Genomic DNA, 12,852 nt, shown 5'->3' with positions numbered 1-12,852 from the left:
TCAACATTTTCTTAGGAAGTTAATTTGGTATGATCCTGTGCATGTCCATCTAGATATAACTGTGTAAGGAGCCATCACTCACCACAGCGTCCTGCAGCAGGTCCTCCAGCCGTGTGGCGGTGGTGGAGCGATCACAACTGTATTTCTTTTTCATGTTCTCCTGCATTTTCTTCATCTTGTCCTGAGCCTCTTTAACATCGGCGAAGAACTGCAAAGAGAGGGCATCATGACTCTTTGCTCTATGAATAGAGCTGGATGTTTATAGTAGAGTTATTGGGATTAGTAGGTACCTGGTAGTAGGCTGTGTTTTCTTTGAGATGAGCCTCGATACAGCAGCACAGCTGCAGGATCCAGCTCCACTGAGTCTGCAGGGCAGCTGTGAAGGACTGCAGGAGAGAGAGAAGAGCGTAGGTTTCACTCAATAGCTCCTATATTGCATGTGGATTTTTATTGTTCAGCTGGGTTAAGCTGAATAATTACCTCAACTGTCTTCTTGCCAGGATGTCCATCCCTGACTAGTTTATCTCCCGTGGCCTGGATGTCATTGACCTTCTTCTCCCTCAGCTCCAGCTCTCGCATCAGACCCTAAACAATCCAAATGAAACAGTTAATGACAATCCTAGGGGTAAAATCATGACTTTTTATGAAAACACAAGGATGTGTTGAGGTCTTGTTCTATTTCTAAAACGCACCGAGTAGTTGTCTTTCTTGGCCGTCATGTTGGAGTTCCTGTCACTCCAGTCGAAGTTGACCTCCTCCTCTTCTTTGTCATTTAACCACATCAGTTCCTTGGTGGCAGCGCTGACGAAGCCGTGGAGGGAATCCAAGTTCCTCAGGCGGGACTTGGAAGAGTTCTGAAAGAATAAAAATAATCACTTAAATACCTTCAATCTAGATCGTTTACATTCTTTACAGAGAATGTAAAATTATACAAATATTAGCCACAGAAAAATGTTTGAAATATGAAAATATTTACCAGTAGTTTGCCATACTGAAGGTCCAGTTTACCCAGGTATTCTCTGTACGCGCCCTTGCTGACAGGAGATAGCTGGGTCTGGAGAATACAACAAAATACAACAGAGATTACTTTTAAAATCAACAGCACAACGTCAGACAGTATGTAATATTTTCTAGTGGTTCTGATTAAAGTCCTACCTCATCAGCCCGGGCACGTTCGATCTTGGATCGGAAGTCCTCCACAGTCTGGTGCAGGCCTCTGTGGCTGCCCAGCTGGGACTCCACAGAGGGAAGATCAGAGCCCCACTGGGCTTCATCAATGCGATGCTGGTTTTCCTCCACCCAGGCCAAGAGGTCTTTGATGTAGCGAAGGGTCACATCGTCCAGCTCAGGCCGCACCTTCATGGTCTGCTGGGAGCTCTGCTGCATGGGAGCCTTGATGGTGGTCACAGTAGTCTTCAGACGGAGGTTGTAATCGCTGCGCAAGTTCACCAGGCGCTCATGGAGGCGGTAAACCCTGAGGAGATGAGAAACACAGTCCTTTATACTTTATACTCGAGCTTTTTTTTATTCAGTTCTGTGCCTTTGAACAGTTTTGTTTCAGGGTGTATTATGTCACAGTGTGAGCACCCACCTGCGGTACATCTGTTCAGCCTGAGGGTGGCGCCCATCCTTGAGTACCTGCACGTCATTGAAGAGCAGGCGGATCATGTTGTCTGCCTTGTCCAGCTCCCTCTCCACTTCTGCTGTGTGCTGAGCTGGCTTCCCTGCGCTCAGCAGACGAATGTCCTGAAGGGATGAAAGCAATATTAATTTTCTTCTTTTCAAATGTCACACAAATTATAAAGAAAAATAAAGGCTTAAGACAGTGATTGACAGCTTTACATATTTAGCAGATAGATAACATTCGGAGAGATTAAGAGGCTGTATTTTAGATTGAATGAAATTAAATGACTGTTATGTATGTTGATGCCAGCAGCAAGACTGCTGCCACTGAACAGCTGGATTCTTTTTAAAGGTTAATTTAGCATTTAAAAAGTGGTTCTGAAAAACTTAAAATCCAAACCTTGTGATCCTCGGTCACAATGAAATTAAAAGAAGCCACATGGCCTAACAAGTGATGTATGATCACCTTCATGATTCTTTGGATTCTTTGTTCTTTGTGAACACAGATCAAAGCATTTCTAAAGTTAGGCCTCACCGTCTGCAGCAGGGTCTCCAGGTGACTGAGTTGGTCATCACACACCCCCGACTCCATCTGGACTTTACTGACAATCCTCTGGAGCCTCTCGAGTCTGGATAATTAATGAAAAAATTAAGATCAATAAAACAGACACAAGTGATAATCCTTGTCTCACAGAATCATCTCTCTCCTTGACATTACTAGGACTAAAAACCTGTGTTAGACAACCAAATAGCAGTAATACCACCAGAAGCTAAAGCTCACTACTTACGGCCACCTGCGTCGCAGCAAATACTCCAATTTATGAGGGTCACTCACAAATGCCATCCCTCAGCACTTTCATAAAGATTACAGTCCCAGCTAGTCAGTTCCTCTCACAGTCGCATTTTGTCCTAGGAAAACACTCTGCTGCCATGTAGCAGCGCAGAGTGAGACACAAATGTCGCCGTTTTCTGACAAAGGCATCCAGTCTGCTTATTCAGTCATTCCACTTCTAAGAAACAAACAAGGCTAACAGGCTGCAAGCTGACCGGGCAATCTCATGACATGAAGACATCCATTTTCCAGACATGACGCAGCACTACTCTAAATACATAAACCCCATTGGTCAAAACTTAATTATATCTATTTATGTGGTCAGATAGGGACACAAATGTATGGCATTGTGATACATGCTAACACACAAAATGACAAGAAATACACCTTTCACCAGAATGTTTAGGCTGTATCTGGCTAGATTCTGCCAAAACAGGACAATTATACATCTATGATAGTAAAATACCAAGTTGTTTTATAAAGAACCAACTGTGGTCGGAGACAGAAACAAACGTAACTGACATTTTTTATTATACCTTCATGAGTATAGCTTTAGTGATGTTGGAGCGTTAGCAGGCCATCTAACTCAACAACTTTGAGGCTAAAGCTAGGCTACTAGCTCGTTTTGGCTACTTTAGGCTACTAGCCTAAAGCTAGATGGCATGTTTCAGGAAGCAAGAGCAATTAATAATAGTGATATCAATAAAAAAAAAAAATATATATATATATATATATATATATATAATTATATATTATATAAACATTTTATATGTGTATGTATGTATATATATAATTATATTATATTAAAAATGTATATTATATTATTATGTATTATATAAAAATTATATATGTATGTATATAACTGCCAGTGTCCTAACCTCTCAAACTCTATCCTGAGCAGACGTTCTCTTTCCAGAATGGCAACATGAAGTCGACCCCATTCTTTCTCCACATCAATGGGATGGTAGCCTGGAGGGACCTTCACCTGACCAGCGTGCACAGCACTCTGTGGGCAGGAGGGAGCAGAATACATAAATACTTCACTCAATAGAACAGAGTACAATAAAATACAAAGGAATAGAAAATTAGCGTTAGCTTGCCTCAAAGGACTGGTAGATGTGTTTGGACCGGTTCTTGTCCGTCTCCTTCACTGGCAGCTCGGTCTCTTTGAACTTCAAGAACTGGCGCCAAAGAAGCTAACGAAAAAAAACAGATACATATAAGTTAACTTTTATTTTTGTCCAAGACATCTGTAAAAAAACAGCATCAGCCTTCACGGAACACACGGTGACAACCTTGGCTTTACTAAGGGAAATGTTTTGCACTTGGATAAGTTAAATGAATTTAAAACCCTAATTTCCTGAATAGGATAAGTACATTAAGGTAACACATCACACTACAGTCCTAATAGTGCATATACAGTAGGGTGCTCAACTGTGTTATTCCCTCATTCCTGTAACTAGTTGCAAACTGAGTTGAAATTACAATGAGTTAGATAACTTCACTGCCTATATTACTGATGAAAATGTTCTTCGCTCTCTAGCCGGACTGTTTCAAAGAAGCATGTCCGAACCTCTGCTTTTGACTTGCCTTCAAAGTGAATAAAGAAGAATACCAAAGTCACGCTATGCTTTTGTTCTGCAGCGCTGACAGGGAGTGGCACAGTGGAGATTCTCCTGAGGATTAAGTTTAGCATGATTTGCCTTTTGGCTGCGTTTTCTCAGCGCTGCCCCACCTACAGTGCAACAATGGCTGGCAGTACAGTCGCCTCTGTCTAGCTAGACACTATGTAAGCACCTTCTTTGATCTAACAGTAGTCGGCTGCCAGAACCTCTTTTTCTCAATACTTATGTTATTAAGATACACACAGTGTTTTAAGTAATTTTATTTTAATTACATAAAGAGAACTTTTTCTTGAAGAGCAACTGCAAAAATACCCATAACATAAAAAAAGAGGCATAAGATCAGGATATCATCTCACCTCTATCTCCTCATAGCTGGCGGGGAACTTCCTCTCTTCGAAGATGGTGACATGGTGGCGGATCCACTGGAGCAGAAGTGTCACCAGCTCGTAGTACTCCTGCCAGCGCAGCTCCAGCTCCTGCAGCCAACACAGCAGAAAAGATAACTGGAGGTTTAACAACAGCAGACAGGAGGGCTCTTTTTCTCCTGCGTCTCCATGTTCGATAACACACACCACACTAAACTCAATTTGGTACCAACAATCCAGGTCTTGTGTGAGCTGAGTCGGGCTTGTTGAAGGGGGGAGAAGACGGTGGGAGAAGGAAGACAATGGTGGGACACAGACAGAAGCTTATTTCTGTCATTCTTTCAGATTGAGTGTGTGTGGTTTTACTTGCGTTCATATGGACGAAGATGTGAGATCAGTATTCACCTTTATGTTAATTGTTAACTGTTTCAGCATAGCATTAGTCCAAAGATTAGGTTGGTATAAACTATTATACAGTATGTTTTATGTGACGCAGATGATGTGTGACTATACATTTGAGCCCAATCCCTTCAGCTTGTGCATTGTAAACAACATAGGCTGCTAATTTCCTGCAACTTGGTTTCACAAGACTCCTATTTCTCTTTTAACTTGTGGAAGCTTTAGAAAACACTGGTAACAAAAGCTCACTTATAAGCAGTCACAAGCCTGTTCACTTATGATTAAATCTGATCAAGCATTAAACCAGATCCAATTAGAGCTAACATTTGTGTTACCCTCAAGCACATGTATTTATAGAATTTACAAAAATCCCCTCCAGTTATGTATTAAGGCCAGACATTTCTCCTAATGTGTTTCTTCCAGAAAAAAAAGTATAATTACACATTAAAATCCTTAAAATGGCACCTACTCCTTCTCCCTCATTAAGAAATACAGAATATATGAATATATTTATATTTATTATATATTTTTCAGTTCACAAGTTTGACTGTATTGAACCAGGATTGGCTTCCGAACTATTTGTGATGTCACATGCCGTTCTCTTAGGCCTGCCTCTTGAAATCAGATTTTCAGTGAGCACACAGCAAATTTACAATACATACAATACATAATACATGCTCAAAAGTTCAACTGTAGGAACAAGAAGAAAAAACACATTTTTAAGAGGAAGGCGACTTCAACTAAGATTCATGATAGAAAACAAGTTCTGCTCACGCTTGATCTGACGCCATCATGAGCGTCAACCCGTGGCATGGCATCGTACAGGGATGATACGTAAGTGATGATGGACTTCTCGTCAGGGTGTTGGACATCGACGTCTGAAACCATGAGGGAAAATCACATTATATGCAATCTCATTATTTCATGTTGCAAATTAATATTTACAGCCAGTAACTTGTGCAGACTTATTGAATAAAACTATCATCAGTGTCAATAAACAGGTCCTTTGTTTCTTCAGGACTGTCTTACCCTCGGGGTCCAGGAGGCGTGTCACTCCCAGGTCTCTCTCCGCCACACCGAAGGCATGTTCCAGGTTCTCCAGGTTGGTCTGGCGGTACACTTTGCCCATGTCGATGAGTCTGGGACTGGGGGAACACAGAAATGGACAATTAATCACTAACAGGGTCCAGATGAGAGGGGTCAGTTATCTTCAGTGGTGGTATGTATACTATATACATACTCCAACCCAGCTGCGAAGAACTGTAGCTGCCGTTAGCTCGTATGCTCAATTAACCATGTAGCAAGCAGCCATCTTAGTTGACTCTCTCTGACTGGAAGCTCAGAGCACAGGGGGAGTGTTGGTGTTGTTTACAAACAGACTATCCCCTCGTAGTGGCTAGAGAGGCTAGCTGGTTAGCATGCTAACTTCAATAGATTTTTTTGTTGATACTTTAAGTAATTTTTCAAATGCTACTTTGGTGGCTAAGTGGCTACTTTCTGCATATGTTGCGTTATATTCCTTGTATTTTGAGCCTCAGAAATCAAAATCAAAACTTCGGAAAAGGGAACAAAAATGGCATTTACTTTAAAAAATGTGTTTGCTTTTCAAAGATCTTCTGCCAATGGCTCTAGGCTCTTCACTTTCTGCCAACCCTGTACAAGCACCTGCCTTTCTGCCCTCTGGACGTTTGACTCTCTCTGGCAAATGTCAGAGCATCTATAGGTGGAATGTAATTTATCGAGCGGCTTATGTCAACAAAGCTGACAGATTTTGAGTTGGCAGCCGCTTGCACCTTGACACCCAGAACAGGCAAAAGTTCATGTCTTCAGAGTGCAGAACATGAGTGAATGCATCACTGAAGCTCATCTATCAAGTAATCATACTCGACTATTAGGCTACAAAACTCAATAGTGTCAAAATATTGTTCATTAATGTAATTCAATAAACTAAGTTAGCTCAAAGCATGGAAAGTTTTTGTTTTGGTTCCCTTGAAAAGTTGGTCAATGTCACTTACGCCCCTCTGGTTCTCACTTCTCAATGTCATAACTGAAGCTGTTTCAAATGCATTACAAAATCCAGAAATTCAAAATGTGCAACGCATATCCCTGCAGCACTGACTATGATACTAAACAAATGAAGTATGTGCACAAAGCAACAGTAGAGGCAGATTCATACAGATCTCTGACACGTAGAGTTGAATGGCCCGCACTCTGTCCATAAACAGGAGAAGACTCCACATGGCGGACTTCCCGAACAGAGTACTGCTTCGTTGGCCTAGAGGGGCTCGTCACGCGCCTTCCCTCTGTTCCATGAAAGCTCTGGGTCCTCCATCCTTTGCCCAGTTCGTCACTGCTCGAGCGGGCCCCTGAGCTATTGGAACCTCTGCCTGAGTCCCAGGAGGATCCCTCTGATGGGATATCCTCGCACAACATCACCACCCGGTCGTCCAGATCACTGGCAGATCCTGACGTGCGTCCAATGAAGCCTAGGCTTCGTTTCTTCTGCTTGAACTTCTTCTTGACACCGAGCATCTTAAAATGTGCCAGAAGCTCCTTGTCCAGTGGCAAAAAAAGTTTACACTTAAGCGGATGGCTTTAAAGCTTCAGTCATTCATGCTGACATATCCTTCGATGGTTGAATGTAAATCCACCCTGCAGATTGTCTCAGGTGTCCATCATGTGAAGATCCTTTTAATCCTTCTAGCTGTGATGATAATGCCTCCTAGCAGTACAGCCGAGTCACTGCTCCTTCATCAAGCTTTTCAACATGAAACCTAAATTCAACTGCAGCTCATAAAATACAATTTCTTAACTCTGAACAATCATAAATTCTCCGGATGAACACATCTTCTGAAGTAGGATGCCCTGAATTATGCCGAGGCAAGAAATAACGCCACAGTTTAGTGCTACAGTTACGCCCATACACCACACCCCTCATCTTTGTGAAAGGCAGAACAAATCTAGCCTCAGGTGACTCAAAAAAAGAAAAAGAAAAAAAAAAGTTGCAGGTATTTGCAAAGTTTAAGGTAACTTGTCCCTGCAGGCACCTGTTTTTTCAGCACCTAATGGTTGTAAGGAGCTGCGTCTCGCTCAGCATTCGACTTTCTCTCATCTAATACCAGTTTTTCTTCTGTTTGCTCTCTGGACTCCGCATGAATCCTTTTGTTCAAACATCTAAAAGGGAAAGCAACCAATGGCAAACTCCTTTGACAAATCTTCCTGAGAAATAAATGCACATTCATTTCCCAGGATGCGACTACACAAAGCGATCGTTTACTGCTAATTCTACCCTAAAGACACACAACAACATCGGGGGAGTTTTGCATATTTAGTGTTCAACAGCAAGGAGTTCAGATTTTACTCTGAAACACTAGGTTTCCCAAAAAGTTAATCATATTTAATTGAGGAATTATCATCTTAAGGTAATAAAGTATTACTCATGGCCAACGCCTGCCTGCTGTATTCCTAGCCCAGAGGCGTGAAGTGTTCATGTTCAGATTTTATTAGAGCACTGTGACACCAGGTAGAGTCAATACAAAATGGGTCAACAGAGGACATTTTTATGGGCAAAGTAAAGCAGAAATATCAGGTTTCAAAACCTGATGAAACAGCCTAAATTCATTTGAAACCATATGAAGCTCTGCACTATTACGTCCATGTCACACAGCTAATTATCTTTCAGACAAAATAAATCAGATGTAATCCCATAAAAAGGTCATGCCACGGCTATCATGTCTAAAATGATTTCAGGAATGGATCTATCTTCTCAGTACTGGAGGTAAGATTTAATTACACAGCGGGTTTAAACTAGCATTATGAAGTGTAATTTGACATTTGAATGCGTGCCAAGGCCCCGCTGCTGCTCTGATGCACTCCATATTGAATGAAAGTCATGGATGGTGATGTGTCACGACAAGATCCAGCATCTCAGGTCGTATCAGAAGCAAATATAAACCCCTGTGTTTTTCACTACTGTTTACATCTGAGCTGATATATTTAGTAGTCTTGATATTTTGAGATAGCAGGCACATAAAACAGTGTGATATTTGTCTTTATGCACTCTGCTCGCCGTATGATTCTATATGAGAGGTTTGGGCGCAAGTAATCGGGGAAAAAGTTCACTACTCACTAGTGTTTGTGTATGACAGCGTTGAAAAGCTTGCCGTCCCTCCAGCTGGTGGTGAAGTTGTCGCAGCGGATGCCCTGGTAGCCGTCCGTCATCCTCTGGGACCAGAGCAGCAGCTTCTCCTTGGCCGTCATGTCTTCTGACTGGCCATTGATCTGAATGTCTGAGATCTGATACAATATAAAACATATAGAAAATGTTAAGAAGGCGGCTGATGTGTAGAATATGTTAATAATCCATACTGAGGAAACATGAAGGGAATTAGACATTAGTGGAAACCAAAAGATGATAATTATACAGAATTACTGGACACCCATGATGAGTTTTCAAGTAAACGTTCATATCGTCACACCCAAGATCGATCAACACCTTTATCATTCCTTGATTTTTTCATTTCTGGTTAAGTGGTCTCTCAGTATATTAATTGTATCAGTAGAGTGACGTGTTGATGCTTCTGACTTGGATCACAGCAGGTTTTCTGTCTGCTCTGGTCTGTTAAACACCACTGTGGCTGCGGCATCTAGATAAGTTTTCATTTGGGGAATTTGGAGATGGGAGAGATGAGTCATAGGGATCGGGTTTTTCATTAGTGTGTGTACTCGTGTCTGTGCACCGTTCCAATCCTCATGTAGCTCTGCCGCAAACATTTTAAACGAGGAACCATATTTTAAAAAATCTTTCAGTGAACAAAGATGAGAGTCATTTCTTTCCTTTTTGCAGACGTTACACATACATTATGGATGTTTTGATTATATGAGTGCTAGAGTCACTATTTAAAAATCCAGATGGACTTTAGAGCTTACAACATCTAATCTTCTCTGTCATTGTGATTAACTGTTTTTTAGCACGAACACTACGTTACATGAAAAAAGGGGATTTTACTCTCACCTTTCATCTCTGTGACTCACCAGCAACCACAACCCAGCTATTTTCCCTCTCTATTCTATAAAGTATAAAGACTAATTGTATCCACGGGGCACAATGGCACCTTCACTAGATCACCTCAACAAAAAAAGACTCTCGGCACCAGTGTCTCCTTTATTTCCCGTGCTGAGCTTCAGCCTTTTACGACCCGAACCTGGATCATCGGCTATTAAAGGGTGTGGCCCTGTCTATTACTGAGGGATTTCATGCCAGGCAGCTCTTGGCATACACAAGAATAGTAGGGAAAGTTCTGGATGGATGGGTTGTGGTTGGGAGTGTCGCATGACAACAAGTTGTACACTCTGCCTGGCACACCCTCCCCTTGGGAGTCAGGGAGAGAGTGACTCATACTTACACACCCTGATGGAGTTTTAATCCTTTATACTGTTCAGAAATCAGCTACTGCACACTAAATACTTGACGGCAGCGTTAGTGTGTTATAACAGCTGTGATTGCTCCCAGAAATCTTGTTTTGATTAGAAAATGTCTTTTGTGAAGAGCAGAATCCCCTCTGATTGGTCCCAGGGAGATGGGAAACAGCAGCTGATAAGTGCAGATCCCAGAGACAGAGGTAGAGAGCGATAATATAATGAAACACAACACTGACAGAGGAGGAGACCTGGAAGTGAAGGATGATGGTCCATATTAACCCCAGGGTCAGCTTGGGGTTCCCATCTGCTATGTCATCGTTTCTGATGTTGACCAGCTTGACCTGAGAAAACAAAGCAAAAGTAGTATTAGATCATGAAAACACAAACACAACGAGGTATCCTGTGACAGGGCAATGCCATTTCTTTTGTTTTCAGAGGTCATACCTGTCGGTGTTTGAGGAAGTCCAGTGCTATCTGTACATTCTGCAGTTTGTGGAATCGCATGCGGCCTTTCTCTCTGGGCTGAGGAGGAGGGAAAAGAGATAAAGATGCTGTTAAGTACCACGACCAACACCTAACTGTCATAGATCCTTTTGGTATGCTCATGGTGAAGGAGAACGAAAACAAATCAGTCAAAACGAAGATGTGAATGGGAAGGAATACTGAAAATCAGATGGAGAGGCATTTAACCAAAAGAATAAATGGAAATAACTTGAATTTTTTGACTAGAAACTAATTCTGATTGGTAAAAATGTATTTACAGTGTGTGTGTAGAGATACCGTGTTAAATTTTTGATCCAAAGTGTTATTGCTTTCTTTGGCTCGGTCCTGTTATTCACCACTGCCCCACACATAGTGAAAAAAGGGAATATGGTGGAAGCAAATAAGCCTTTAGAAAACTAATTACAGTGGGATTGTGCATTGGCTGAGCCACTAACAGGGTTTTGTACAGTGTAACTGAAGTCATCAGACAGCAAGCTGAGATAAGCTCATGTTGCATCATGATTCATTTTGAATGTAAAATGTGCAGTACTTAAACAAATGAAGCTGAATCAGGGAAAAATGATGAATCAAAAGCTCATCCTGCAAAACAAAGCATGGCTTGTGCCAAAAACGTGCCGAGGTAATCAACGGGTCCTGCAAGCGTCAGCAGCACCTATTGATAACTCAAAGCTTAAAGCAAGCCTGTCAATGAGAGAAACGGGAAAAAAAGCAACAAAAGAACTTGAATCGCTGTGTAGGTATGAATTCCATGCACAGCCAAATCACTGGGAAAGCGCACATGAATAATATTTTTAAATAAAAACGTAAAAAAAAAAAGGATGTCTACTGTAATTTATCAACCCACTCACCAACCGAACGCTCCTGACCACGTCTCTCTCCCTCGGCTAGCAAGAGCAGTGCAAAGAGAGGAGGCAAAGGCCAGACGGCAAAGATCAGCACGCACAGAGGAAAGTTAAAGGAAGGCAAACAGGAGACGACGGAGAGGAGGAGGAGAAGGAGGAGGAAGAGGAGGAGGAGGAGGAGGAGGAGGAGGAGGTGGAGGAGGAGGAGAGGAGAACCATAGATCAGATAGGAGAATAGTTCACACACACAGGCCAAAGTCAATGTGTTAATGCTATGGAGGCATTCAGAAGATGAGCAGAGCTGGAGCTGGTGGAGTTAGCAATGAGCTACAGCAGCCGAGAAGCTTCGGTACAGATCTGAACACCAGGGTATGAACATACAGTACCCTGCTGCTAGCTTTGAAATGAGTCTGGTGTGTAACATTTTAGTTAAAGACATAGAAAGACTGAAGGGCAAATGAAAAGTCACATTGGAATAAAATAAGATCTAACAAAAAAAAAGATAGCTAGTCAGATAATTGAGATATACTCAAGAGCTGCCAAAGTCAGTGACTGAGTCTTTGTTAATCAAAGTTCAGCTCAGGTTAAGCCTCTGACTGACATCTTGGCTGCGATTGGTTACAATTTGTTCCTGAAGGGATGATAGAGCAGGTTGACTAAAGATAAACACAATTAGTCTAGATATGGGTTCGGTTTGGAGGATGGATAAGGTAAAAGATGCGGAGCTTAGCCATATTTATTGCTCGACGCCAAGGTTAATATTAAAAAAAAATCAGACATCATGGCCGTACTCACCAGTGTTTCCCCAGAGAGGACCTCCAACAGCGAGATCAGGTTATGTCCATCTCGGAGGTCTTCGTACAGGTCTGTCACGTGACGCTGTGACTGCAAGGACGAAGGAAAGAATATGTTACAACTATGATTCAAGATGCAGTAAGAAGGAATTACACCGACAACCCAGCTTTGATGGGGAGAAATGGAAACGTTTAACCATTATACAGGGTTTTAGTTTTGACTGAAGAGGAAGAGAACAACAATCATCAGTATTTGACTCGCTTCCATCTAATCACCAAACCGGTTCTTTTACTGTACGAAAATTGTTGCTGATGGCCACAATTAGTCAAAATGTCTCAGAGGTATATTGCTAAAAATAAATGGCACAGCACAAAGTTCAGTTTTTGCGATTTTGCACTAAAATTACAAACTCTGGTGACTCTTTAAATGTTAAATATGATAGGAGA

General features: G+C 41.8%; 1 protein-coding gene across 1 annotated transcript in view; it reads right to left on the bottom strand.

Annotated features, from left to right (window-relative positions):
• LOC141012044 (plectin-like) overlaps positions 1 to 12,852 on the bottom strand; it is a 67,807-nt gene that overhangs the window by 21,255 nt on the left and 33,700 nt on the right. Inside the window, exons 3-19 of the mRNA XM_073485423.1 lie at positions 12,407 to 12,496; positions 10,710 to 10,787; positions 10,502 to 10,606; positions 8,974 to 9,140; positions 5,874 to 5,989; positions 5,619 to 5,722; positions 4,437 to 4,556; positions 3,556 to 3,651; positions 3,334 to 3,461; positions 2,159 to 2,252; positions 1,592 to 1,746; positions 1,156 to 1,474; positions 977 to 1,054; positions 693 to 854; positions 481 to 585; positions 291 to 386; positions 83 to 208 (exon numbers count right to left, since the gene is read on the bottom strand). Of these exons, the coding sequence (XP_073341524.1) occupies positions 83 to 208; positions 291 to 386; positions 481 to 585; positions 693 to 854; positions 977 to 1,054; positions 1,156 to 1,474; positions 1,592 to 1,746; positions 2,159 to 2,252; positions 3,334 to 3,461; positions 3,556 to 3,651; positions 4,437 to 4,556; positions 5,619 to 5,722; positions 5,874 to 5,989; positions 8,974 to 9,140; positions 10,502 to 10,606; positions 10,710 to 10,787; positions 12,407 to 12,496 (2,139 nt within the window). The remainder of the gene's footprint in view (positions 1 to 82; positions 209 to 290; positions 387 to 480; positions 586 to 692; positions 855 to 976; positions 1,055 to 1,155; positions 1,475 to 1,591; positions 1,747 to 2,158; positions 2,253 to 3,333; positions 3,462 to 3,555; positions 3,652 to 4,436; positions 4,557 to 5,618; positions 5,723 to 5,873; positions 5,990 to 8,973; positions 9,141 to 10,501; positions 10,607 to 10,709; positions 10,788 to 12,406; positions 12,497 to 12,852) is intronic.

Source organism: Pagrus major, chromosome 17, assembly GCF_040436345.1.
Source record: "Pagrus major chromosome 17, Pma_NU_1.0".
NCBI lineage: Eukaryota > Metazoa > Chordata > Actinopteri > Spariformes > Sparidae > Pagrus > Pagrus major.
This window is presented reverse-complemented; position numbering and strand designations above follow the sequence as displayed.